The sequence below is a fragment of the Chrysochloris asiatica genome, unplaced genomic scaffold, assembly GCF_000296735.1.
Source record: "Chrysochloris asiatica unplaced genomic scaffold, ChrAsi1.0 scaffold00026, whole genome shotgun sequence".
Classification (NCBI taxonomy): domain Eukaryota; kingdom Metazoa; phylum Chordata; class Mammalia; order Afrosoricida; family Chrysochloridae; genus Chrysochloris; species Chrysochloris asiatica.
The window spans coordinates 10623100-10634992 of NW_006408544.1; the positions used below are offsets into that span (position 1 = coordinate 10623100).

Genomic DNA, 11893 nt, shown 5'->3' on the forward strand with positions numbered 1-11893 from the left:
TGTATCCTGTTTTAGTCCCTCCCAGCTTAGTGTGAAGCTCCTCCCCTAAATAAAACGGAGATGCAGGCCGTCCCAGGTGTGCATTAAGGGTTGGAGGGCATGCAGTAAAGATTGCAGAGCAGTGAGTTGCTGCCTACAGAGGCCACGATGCCTGTAGTCCCAAGTCTGCCCACCAGTGATGCATCCACCCTGGTTTCTGGGTACCTCCTTGTCTCCCTCCTTCTGTCTGTCTGTGTATTCTTTCACTATCTCTATCGCCGCTGGATCTCCCCTCCTCGTGAACCAAACACTTGTGAACAACACAAATATGTCGAGGACAGTCCCCGGAAAGGTTTCATTAGAGCTTCCAGACTAGGAAGGAAGAAGAGGTGGATCACTTCTGAAAAATTAGTACACATCTTATTTATTATATTAGTACACACTGAGAAAATAGTACACACCAGTTAATATAACTATTATTAGAATTTATGTACCAACCACTACTAAGTCCAATGATTAAGAAATAGGGGACTTCTACCAACTTCTGCAATTGAATTCTGAATTCAAAAATTGATCAACAGCACTCATCTGTCTTTTTTCTACTGTGGTGGCCTATGTGTTACAGTGATTCTGGAAGCTGTGCCACCAGTATTTTAAATACCAATAGGGTCACCCATAGTAGACAGGTTTCAGCTGAGCTGACAGACTAAGAAGGAGAGGGGCAGACCATTTCTGAATATTTACCCACTGAAACCTTATGAATAACAGTGGAACGCTGTCAGAACCCCAATATTGAATATTGTAACATGATGAAAAGCACCAGAATATTGTTAGATATAGTTCCAGAAGATGATCCTTCCAGGTAGGAAGGAACACAAAATACAACTGGGGACATGCTGCCTCCTCAAAGTAGACTTGACCTTGACAATGTAAATCAACTAATGCTTTTGGAATCTTCATTTGCTGATGGGGCACAACTCAAAATGAGGAAAAGCAGCTGCAAACATCCATTAATAATTGGAACATGGACTATATAAAGTATGAATCTAGGAAAATTGGAAACTGTCAGAATGAAATGGAATGCATAAAAATCAATATCCTAGGCATTACTTGACTGCTGCTACCATGAGTGTTGTTTCTAGACTGCTGCTTCCATGACTGTTGAACAAAAAGAAGTTTTTGACAACTCTAATTTTTTAACCATTTATCTTGATGTTATTTATTAGTCCATAATGATGGTTTTTGGGTTCTTTACATTAAGGCACAACCTATACTGAAGGTTGTGGTCTTTGACCGTCATCAGTAAGTATCTTTGCTTTCAGCATGTAAAGTTGTATCATCTGCCTATAGCAAGCTGTTAATGAGTCTTTCTCCAATCCTGATGCCACATTCTTCTTCATATAATACAACTTCTCAGATTATTTGCTCAGCATACAGATTGAATAAATATGGTGAAAGAATACCTCCCTGATACAAACCTTTCCTATTTTAAACCATTCAGTGTTCCCTTATTCTGTTCAAACAACTGCCTCTTGGTCTATGTATAGGTTCCTCATGAGCACAATTAAGTGTTCAGCAATATTCAGTGTTGTCCATAGCTTGTCATGATCCACACAATTGAAAGCCTTTTCATAGTCAATAAAGCACAGGTAAACAACTTACTTGAATTCTCTGCTTTCAGCCGAAATTCATTTGATGTCTGTCAGCAATGATATCCCTCCTTCCATGTCCTTGTCTGAATCTGGCTTGAACCTCCTCAATGTATTGCGGTAGTAATTTTTCAGTATATTCAGCAAAATTCCATGTGGTATTAATGATATTGTAATATGATTTCACAATTCCATTGGATCACTTCTCTTTGGAATGTGCACAAATATGGATCTCTTCCAATCAGTCGGTCAGGTAACTGACTTCCAAATTTTGTGTCATAGATGAGTGTGTGACTCCAGTGCCTCATCAGTTTGTTGAAACATTTTAATTTGTATTCTATCAACTCCCTGAGTCTTGTTTTCAGCAAATGCCTTCAGTGCACCATGGACTTTTTCCTTCAGTACCATCAGCTGTTGATCATATGCTACTTCTTGAAATGGTTGAACATTGACCATTTCTTTTTGGTACAGTGACTCTGTGTATTCCTTTTATTTTCATTAGGTGCTTTCTGCATCATTCAGTATTTTGCCAGTAGACTTCTTCAATATTTCAAGTTGAGGCCTGATTTTTTTCTTCAATTCTTCCAGCTTGAGAAGTACTGACTGTGTTCTTCTCTTTTGATTTCTAACTCCAGATCTTTGTACATTTCATTGTAATATTTTAAATCACTCTTCTGGAGTTGCCCTTTGAAATTTTCCACTCAGCTCTTTTACCTCCTCATTTCTTGCATTTGCTTTAACATTTCTCCACTGGAAAGTAAGTTTCAGAGTCTCTTCTGATATCCATTTTGATTTTTTCCTTCTTTCTTGTGTTCTCAATGACCTTTTGCTTTCTTCCTGTATGATGCTCTTGATGTCATCCAACAACTTTTCAGGTCTTCAGTAACTAGATTCTAATTGATCAAATCTGTTCTTGAGTTGATCTCTTAATTCAAATGGGATATTTTGAAGGTCATATTTTTGGCTCTGATGGTATTGTTTTAATTTTCTTTAGCTTCAGCCTTAACTTACATATGAGCAATTGATGGTCTCTTCCACAGTCTGTCTATCCATGGAATTGTTTTGGTTGATGATATGGAGCTTTTCCATTGTCTCTCCCCACAGATGGTTTCAATGTTTGTATATTCCATCTGGTGAGTTCCATGTGTGCAGTCATCTTTTATATTGTTTTAAAAAGGTATTTGCAATGACCAAGTCATTGGTCTTGCAAAATTCTATCATGCAATTACCAACATCTTTTCTATCACCTAGGTCATATTTTTCAATGACTGTCCCTTCCTCTTGTTTCCAACCTTTTCATTCCAATTTCCAGTAACTTTCAATACACCATGATTGCATGTTTGATTAACTTCGGTCTGAAGAGATTGTTAGAATTCTTCAATTTCATCATTACTGGCTTTAGTGCTTGGTGCATAAATTTGAATAATAGTTTTTATTAACTGGTCTTCCTTGTAAGACTATGGATATTATCCTATCACAGACAGCATTGTACATCTAGAAATATCTTGAAATATTGTCTTATATAATGAATTAAATGTCATTTCTTTTCAATTTGTCATTCCCAGCATAGTAAACCATGCAATTTTCAGATTCAAAACAGCCAATACCAGTTCATTTCAACTCACTAATGCCTAGGATATCAATGTTTATGTGTTCCATTTAATTTTTGACAATTTCCAATTTTCCTAGATTCATAATTTATATATGGATGGACATAATTTATTAATGGATGTTTACAGCTGCTTCTCCTCATTTTGAGTTGTGCCCTATCAGCAAACACAGGTACTGAAAGCCTTATTCCTTTAGAGTCATCAGAGTAAACTTTACTTTAAAGAGGCAGCTTTCACCAGTCATATTTTGAGTGCCTTCCAACTTGAAGGGCTCATCTTCTGGAACTATATCTGACAATTTTCTGGTGCTCTTCATCATGTTTCAATATTCAGTACTGCGTTGCTATCTGCTATTCTTAAGGTTCCCAGTGACTAAATATTTGGAAGTTGCCTGTATCTACTTCTTTCTAGTTAATCTTAGTCTGGAAGATAAACTGAAACCAATAGGTTCCCTGTATAGAGTATTCATAATGGGGCATCCTAATTCAGGGTGTGTGGGTATTTTACTCTGAATAAAATAAGAATCTTTGCAGAGTTTTAAAGGTGCAACATGTTATTCCTCATGTTTTAAATAGATCCTCTTATTTATATGTGGAGGATATAACATAATGGACAAGATTAAAGTAACGATAACATTTAAGGTGACATTGCTAAAACTCATACCATGTTATCTCAGACTTGAAAGGCAGAAGTGAGATGAGGAGAACTCGGTGAGACTGAATATATTTTGAAGGAAGCACTAGTATTTTTCCAGATGAAGTGATACTGAATATGACAGAGTCAAGGGACTACATTTTTTTATCCCAAGAAACTGAAAATATTAACAGGGGATGGAAAGTTAGTGGATAAAGCACATTGGGAATTAAGAAAGAGTTTATTTATTAGCATGTTTACTTTGGGATATCTATTAGACTTTCACATAGCTATTTGAACCTTGAAATGGGTAGATAGTTTGAGTGAGATGTCAGGAAAAAGGGTATAATTTGAGAATTCATCATCACAGTGATTCTGCTTAAAACCATCAATCAGGATGAAGTTACAGGAATGGAGAACAGATTCAAAGACTATGCCATGGAGAAGGAAGTCCAACATTAAGAAAACAAAGTGAATATGATTTGCTACAAAAGAAATTAAGAAACAAAGCCAGCAAGAAAGTCACTAAAGCCAAGAGAAAGTAATGTCCTGAAACCAACTGAAAGAATTATGTTAATTTTTTTCTTTAGTTTACAGATTTTATAACTATGGCTATTATTCAAAGAATTAATATAAACATATCACCTGATAAGAAAACGCTTGCTCCTTTCTCTTGACCAGTAATCAGATTTTGAAGATAACAAGTGGCATTTTTATAGGATTTGTAATTCAGAAGGAGAGTCATCTTCATGTTGAACAACTTGGCATTATCCTGTGAATGGGATATAGATTCACATGGAATTATCTTTCCTCTGTTGTCTCTCCATTCCATTAGAGGCTGTGGGAACCAGCCTCCTGATTTACACTCCACTAAAATTCCTTTGATATTAGGAGGATGCACAACAATCTGTGTTTCTAAGCTTGTAGCTGGTTGAAAAGAAAGGGAAAAATTGTATTAAAGGTGGAGGCAAGGAGATATAGAACTGAGAAATAATCCCTGTGCCCTTAGATAACCAATATTTGTAAATTTAATTGTCATGACAAGATAGTCAAAGGGAAAGCTAGAGTAGACAAACTATTGTTAACTGTACAAATTATGAATGTGATCCTAATTAAGTCAAGTAGGAAAATGAAAACTCTATGTAAACTTAATGCTTCATTCATTTACTAATTTATTAGAATATATTTACTGAAGATATATTAAGTCTAGATGACTGTGCTAGGTCTTTGGGTTATAATTCAGAACAAAATAATCAAGATGCCAGTCCTCATAGAATTTATGGCTTAATATTTCTTGTTCCTTCATCCTTTAGTCACTGTTAGCTACCTTAACAAATTATAAATGAATATTAAGTATTACAAATGTAATCTTTATGCTTTAATTAGTATATTATTTGCATATAATTATTGTTGCTGTTTTGTTGGTTATGTGCCATGGAGTCGGTTTTGACTCATAATGACCCTGTACAGGGTTTTCAAGGCTGTAAATCTTTACAGGAGCAGAAAGCTTCATCTTTATCCCACAGAACAGCTGGTAGTTTCGAACTGCTGACGCTGAGGTGCACAGCCTGATTTATAACCACTACGCTACCAAAGCTCCTTATTGTTGTTTTTAGGTGCCATCAAATGAGTATTGACTCATAGCGACCCTATATACAACAGAACAAAACATCACCTGGTACTGGGCCAACCTCACAATTGTTGCTATGCTGATCCCATTAATGCTGCCACTTTGCCAATCCATCTCGCGGGGGATCTTCCTCTTTCTCTCTGACCCTTCACCTTACCAAATATGATATCCTTCTCCAGAGACTGGTCCCTCTTGACAATATGTCCAACGTATGAGAGATAAAGTTTGACAATCTTGCTCTCCAACAAGCACTCTGGCTGCACTTCTTCCAACACAGATCTGTTTGTACTTTTGGAAGCCCTTGGTACTTACAATATTATCCTCCAACACTATAACTCAAAAACATCAATTCTTCTATGGTCTTCCTTATTCACTGTCCAGCTTTCGCATGCATATGAGGTTATTGAAAATACCATGGCTTCCATCAGGCATACCTTAGTCCTCAAGCTGACATCTTTGCTCTTCAACACTTTAAAAAGGTCTTGTGCAGCAGATTTGCCTAATGCGATACATCATTTGATTTCTTGACTGCTGCTTCCATGAGTGTTGACGGTTGATCCAAGAAGAATGAAGTCCTTGAAAACGTCAATCTTTTCTCTGTTGATAAGAATGTTGTTTATTGGTCCAGTATTGAGGATTTTTGAGATGCAATCCATACCGAAGGCTGTGCTCTTTGATCTTCATCAGTAAATATTTTAAGTTCTCTTCACTGTCAGCAAGCAAGGTTGTATCATCTGCATAATGCAGATTGTTAACAAGCCTTCTTCTAATCCTGATGTCATGTTTTCTTCATATAACCCAGCTTCTCAGATTATTTGCTCAGTAAACAGGTTGAAAAAGTATGGTGAAAGAATACAACCCTGTGCACACCTTTCTTAATTTTAAAGCATTCAGTGTTCCCATGTTCTGTTCGAGCAACTGCCTCTTGGTCCATGTACAGGTTCCTCCTGAGCACAATTAAGTGTTCTGGAATACTCATACGTCACAATGTTGCCCATAGCTTCTCATGATCCACACAATTGAAAGTCTTTGTGTAGTCAATAAAATACAGGTAAACATCTTTTTGGTATTCTCTGCTTTCAGTTAAGATCCATTAGACGTCAGCAGTGATACCCCTCATTCCACAGCCTCTTCTGAATCAGGCTTGAACCTCTAGAAGTTCTCTGTCAATGTAAGCTTGTAGCCATTTCTGTATTACCTTTAGTAAAACTTTACTTGCATGGGATATCAAAGATATTGTCCAATGATTTCCGCATTCCGTTTGGTCACCTCTCTTTGGAATGGGCACTAATACTGGGACATAAGAGTTGCTTAATGTATATACAAAGAATAATGGAGAGTTAAAATGCTACTCCAGAGCATCACTGTCCAGTAGAACTTTATGCAATGACAAGAATATTCTATATTTTCACTGTCCAATATAGTAGCAACTTGCAAAATGAGACCATTACATATCTGAAATGTATCTAGTATTACTGAAGAGTGGCATTTGATTTAAATTAATTTAATTATTTTAATACAGTAAATATTCATCTATAATTAATGGACACCGTGTTGTACAGCTGACTATTAGTCTGTGCTATAGTGTGGGGTCAAATAACCAAGAAAGATGGTACTTCTGAGTGGACCTAGCAGCCTAATCTTTTGGTATAACACTCATAAAGTCTTTAGGCGTAAGCCAAGTCCTTTATCTCTCCTCTATTGCATTGTCATTTAGAATACTTCAAGGGTGAGGTGATTGACTTACATGCTGTGTAGTTGTATATAACATCTGTTTCAAATGGCACTGAAGATTACAGAGACAGGTTTCTTCAGATGGATTTAGAAAAATTCGTCTGGAACTAAATAGTCAGTGATTTGAGCCAAGGGATCAGAATTATCATTAAAGAGAATATTGTAAAAAATAAGATACAGGCTGTCCCTGGGTTAGGAATGTCTGACTTACAGACAATGCCCACTTGTCCTTTAATGTTATGCATATTTGCCTTCAGTTTGAAATGGTTGAATCAGCCTATACTTACTTCATCACCATCACCTTCACTTACTGCATATGCAGCTTTAAAATCATTTTAAAAGTTTGAAGGCTACTCTTGTTCTAAGGTAGTCTATGTAAGAATCATATGTACCAGGTCTATTGTACCTACAAATTCTTAAAGACACAGTTAGGAACCTGGGGATTGACTGCCTTCATTTCAAAAGTCATTTAACTAATGCACTGGAATAATTGGAAGGATAGTAATAAATTCTAACAGGATTCCATTGATCCTTTACAAATCTCAGTGTCTAACAGACAGTAATAGTTGATAGAGGTAATGATTGTACAGACAAAATTTCCATTGTTGAGCCTCCACTCTTCCCAGTTCAAAACTTAACTGCATGAACTTGAACTTGCTTATTAAATCATGTAATATGGAAATCTTTAGATATATTGAGAATTTTATGAATACTTAGTATCAAGTGGGTGAGGATTATGGACACATATAAACCTCAGAGGAATTCACTCTTACCTGTTACCTTCAATGTTATGATGGCTTCATCATAGAAATTGTCATCTTTGAAGAAGCAGTTGTATTGCCCATCATCATAAACACTGACATTAAGGATCCTGAGAGTCACTTTACCCTCTCCAATAGCTTCTTTGAGGAACTCTGTTCGCTCAACATATTCAGAGAGAGTTTCTCCATACAGGTCTTTACCACCTTTGTACAGGTGAACAGGTTGTGTGTAGCGATCCCGAAACCAGCGCACCTCCATGTGTTCTGCACTCTGTGGTGGGGACAATTGGCAGCTGAGCTCAACTACTCCACCTAATGGAGCAACAATTGGGCCCTCTGGAGCACTCACTGTGAATTGTTCTGAGAAAGAAAACAGCAACCAAAAACTGAGTGTGAGAAAGGACACATGAATCCTTTATATTATGTAGTTTATAATTTATTACTGACTTGACTTAACAACACTTAACAACAACAACAATATGGATCCACATCTCAAACCATTTTCTTACTATACAAGAAATATGTAAATTATGCCTCTTCAATATGAATGCTGGACTCCTGGTGTGGCACTGTGGGTAAATGCATCAGACTGCAAAGCCATTTGAACTGTAAGGTCGGTGGTTCAAGCTCACCAGCTGCTCCTTGGAAACCTTATACAGGGTCACTATGGGTCGGAACCAACTCGACGGCACTTAACAATAACAACAATATGAATGCTAAGTTCTTAGCACAAGGTCTTCAGTTGTTTTTTCTTCCTAAAGCCTAAAACAATCTAAGAACTTGGTAAAGATTTGCTTATTGGAAATAATTTTTCCTGAGCATAAACTGTATTCTGCAATATGCATCCTCATTAAGCAATATAAATCCTGGGTTGCACCTGAGGAACAATGGTCAAAAGGGCTTATCACTCTTGTTTCTTCCTTGTTGCTTCTGAGCATACTTAAAATTGCCTTGGTACCTAAGGACAGAGGAGAGATTCATACCTGTAGTTGGTGTTACCACCTGAAGGAGGAGCATGACAACAAAATAGCTTGAGAAAGAAAGTCCTGTAGTTTCCATTACACCTATGACAAGAAATAAGCTAGATGCATAAATTGACAGGACATGAATTAGAAGTTGCAGAATCACATATTTCCACCTGGTTTTTTCCAGAAGTAATTTACTCTCAAATAAGATTGTCAGTCAAAATGCATGGTGCGCAATTCAATTTGTGCAGTCTTTTACATCCTGTAGTGTCATTCACCAACTTGGCAACCTTGAATCCTGGTGAGGCTTTGTAGAATTAGCACTAGACTTCTAACTGCAAGGTCAGCAGTTCGAACCAAGCAACTGCTCCATGGAAACTCTATAAAGGGTTGCTCTGAGTCAGAACTGACTTGACACTTAACAACAACTCTCAAGAGTGTCCAATGTAATGACCAAGCCCAGTCACAGGCTTCTTTGCCTGAAAGAATCACTTTCTATTCATTTAGATTTTTCTTATTTCCTGGCTTTATAAACTTCATCAAGTGAGATACTTCTACAAGGTAAGCAGCAGATTCAGAGAATAGTTTCTGATCTTTAAAACCTGGGTAACTATGCATCTGTCACAACTAGTTATAGTTAGTTACCCAAAAAGGTTAAAAATTTACTTTCTGGTGGTGGAAACAAGGGAGTAGTTCAAAAAGCGATACAATTTTCCTTTAGTTGGAGTAATTCCTCTGAATTTTCTAGTCATAGAGAACTCTAAGGAGCCCTGTTAATGGGCTAAGTGTTGGATTGGTAACAGCAAAATTGGTGATTCACATCTACTTACTTCTTTGTTGGAGAAAGATGATGCTATCGGATTCCATATAGATTTATAGTCTAGGGAACCCTAAGCAGTAGTTCTACTCTCTCCTGGATGTATGGCTGTGGTGAGTCACAGTCAGCTCATAGTAGGGAGTTTTTGTTTTTTGATTTGAAATCTCATAATTAGAGACAAGTATGAGTACTAAGTCCCAGATGGCCTGTAAAAACAAACAATGAATAAAGTGGTCTAATATAAAAATGTTAATAGCAAGCCTTTAAATATTTTTTTCATTTTTATTGTGAATTGAGTGGTAGTTTACATGGAAGAACATTGGTTTTGCACTCATCGTTTCATTGCAATGATTACAGTCTCCACCATGCATCATCATTCAACAGTATTTGCTTCTATTCCCTCTGTTTTTTGTGGGGTGTTTTTTTGGGGGGGATGGGAACGTATACATAAACATACAAGAAGCCTGTCTTCTGGCCACCAGCACACAGGCTTTTGATTTCCATGAGTCTTGAGTCAACAGGATAAGAAGCTGATTCTTTGAAAAGATTAATAAAATTGACAAACCATTGGCAAACCTAACCAAAGAAAAGAGAGAGAGAAGACACAAATAACACTCATTTGAAACCACATGGGTACCAAAAGGAAGCAAAAGGAAAACAGAATACTATAAAAAGTTGTACCCCAACAAATATGAAAACTTACAAGAGATTGATACATTTTTAGAAAAACATGGCCTTCCTAAACTTACACAGAGTGAAGTAGAAAACCTGAACAGACCAATAACAAAATAAGAATTTGACCAGGTCATCAAAACACTCCAAACCCAAAGAAGTACAAGTGCAGATGGCTTCACTGGTGAGTTCTACCAAACATTCAGGGAAGAGCTGTACCCAAGTCTACTCAAATTATTCCCGAATATAGAGGAAGATGGAAAACTTCCTAATACATTTTATGAAGCAAGCATAACCCTAATACTAAAACCAGGGAAGGACGTCACTAAGAAAGAAAATTATAGACCAATATCCCTCATGAGCATAGATGCAAAAATTCTCAACAAAATCCTAGCAAACAGAATCCAGCAATTCATCAAAAAAATAATAATAATACATCATGATCAAGTAGGATTCGTATCAGGTATGAAAGGATGGTTCAACATTAGAAAAACAATAAGTGCAATCCACCATATAAATAAGAAAAAGGAAAAGAACCACATTATCATATCAGTTGATGCAGAAAAGGCATTTGAAAAAATTCCTGATAAAAACACTCAACAAAAAAAGGAATTGAAGGGAAATTCCTCAACATAATCAAGAGCAAATATAAAAAATGAACAGCCTACAATACTCTCAATGGAAAGAAACTGAAAGCCTCCCCTCTGCGAATGGGAACCAGACAAGCATGCCCTTTGTCACCACTCCTTTTCAATATTGTTTTGGAAGTATTAGCCAGAGCTATATGGCACAAAAGGGAAATTAAAGGCATCCAAATTAGCAAAGAGGAAATAAACTCTCACTATTTGAAGACGAAAAGATCCTGTACATAGAAAACCCCAAAGACTCAGTAAAAAAGCTACTAGACATCATTGGAAGATTCAGTAAAGTGGCAGGGTATAAGATCAGCATACAAAAATCAGTTAGATTCCTCTATAGTAATAATGACAGTGCTGAAAAAGATATTAGAAAAGAAATACCATATACAATAGTCGCCCAAAGGATGAAATATTTAGGAATAAGCATAATCAGAGAAACAAAGGACCTATACAAAGAGAATTACAAAACACTACTAAAAGAGACTTACAAAAATGGAAGAACGTACCATGTTCCTGGGTAAGAAGACTCAACATAGTGAAAATGTCAATACTTCCCAAAGCTATTTACACATATAATGCAATACCAATCCAGATTCCAGCGACATTCTTCAAAGAGATGGAAAAGACAATCACAAAATCTATATGGAAAGAAAGGAGAGCCAGGATACGCAAAGCACTGCTCAAGAAGGAAAACAAGGTTGGAAGCCTCTCACTCCCTGATTTCAAAAATCTACTACGCAGTTACAATGGTCAAAAAGTCTGTTACTGGTACAATGAAAGGCACATTGATCAATGGAACAGAATC

The 11893-nt window shown here is 36.7% G+C and overlaps 1 protein-coding gene across 1 annotated transcript in view; it reads right to left on the bottom strand.

Annotated features, from left to right (window-relative positions):
• Positions 1-9055, bottom strand: part of LOC102829528 (selection and upkeep of intraepithelial T-cells protein 1-like) — a gene marked incomplete at its 3' end in the record, with an annotated part of 10352 nt that extends 1297 nt beyond the window's left edge. Inside the window, exons 1-3 of the mRNA XM_006839737.1 lie at positions 8980-9055; positions 8009-8356; positions 4510-4798 (exon numbers count right to left, since the gene is read on the bottom strand). Of these exons, the coding sequence (XP_006839800.1) occupies positions 4510-4798; positions 8009-8356; positions 8980-9055 (713 nt within the window). The remainder of the gene's footprint in view (positions 1-4509; positions 4799-8008; positions 8357-8979) is intronic.
• Positions 9056-11893: the final 2838 nt, after the last annotated feature.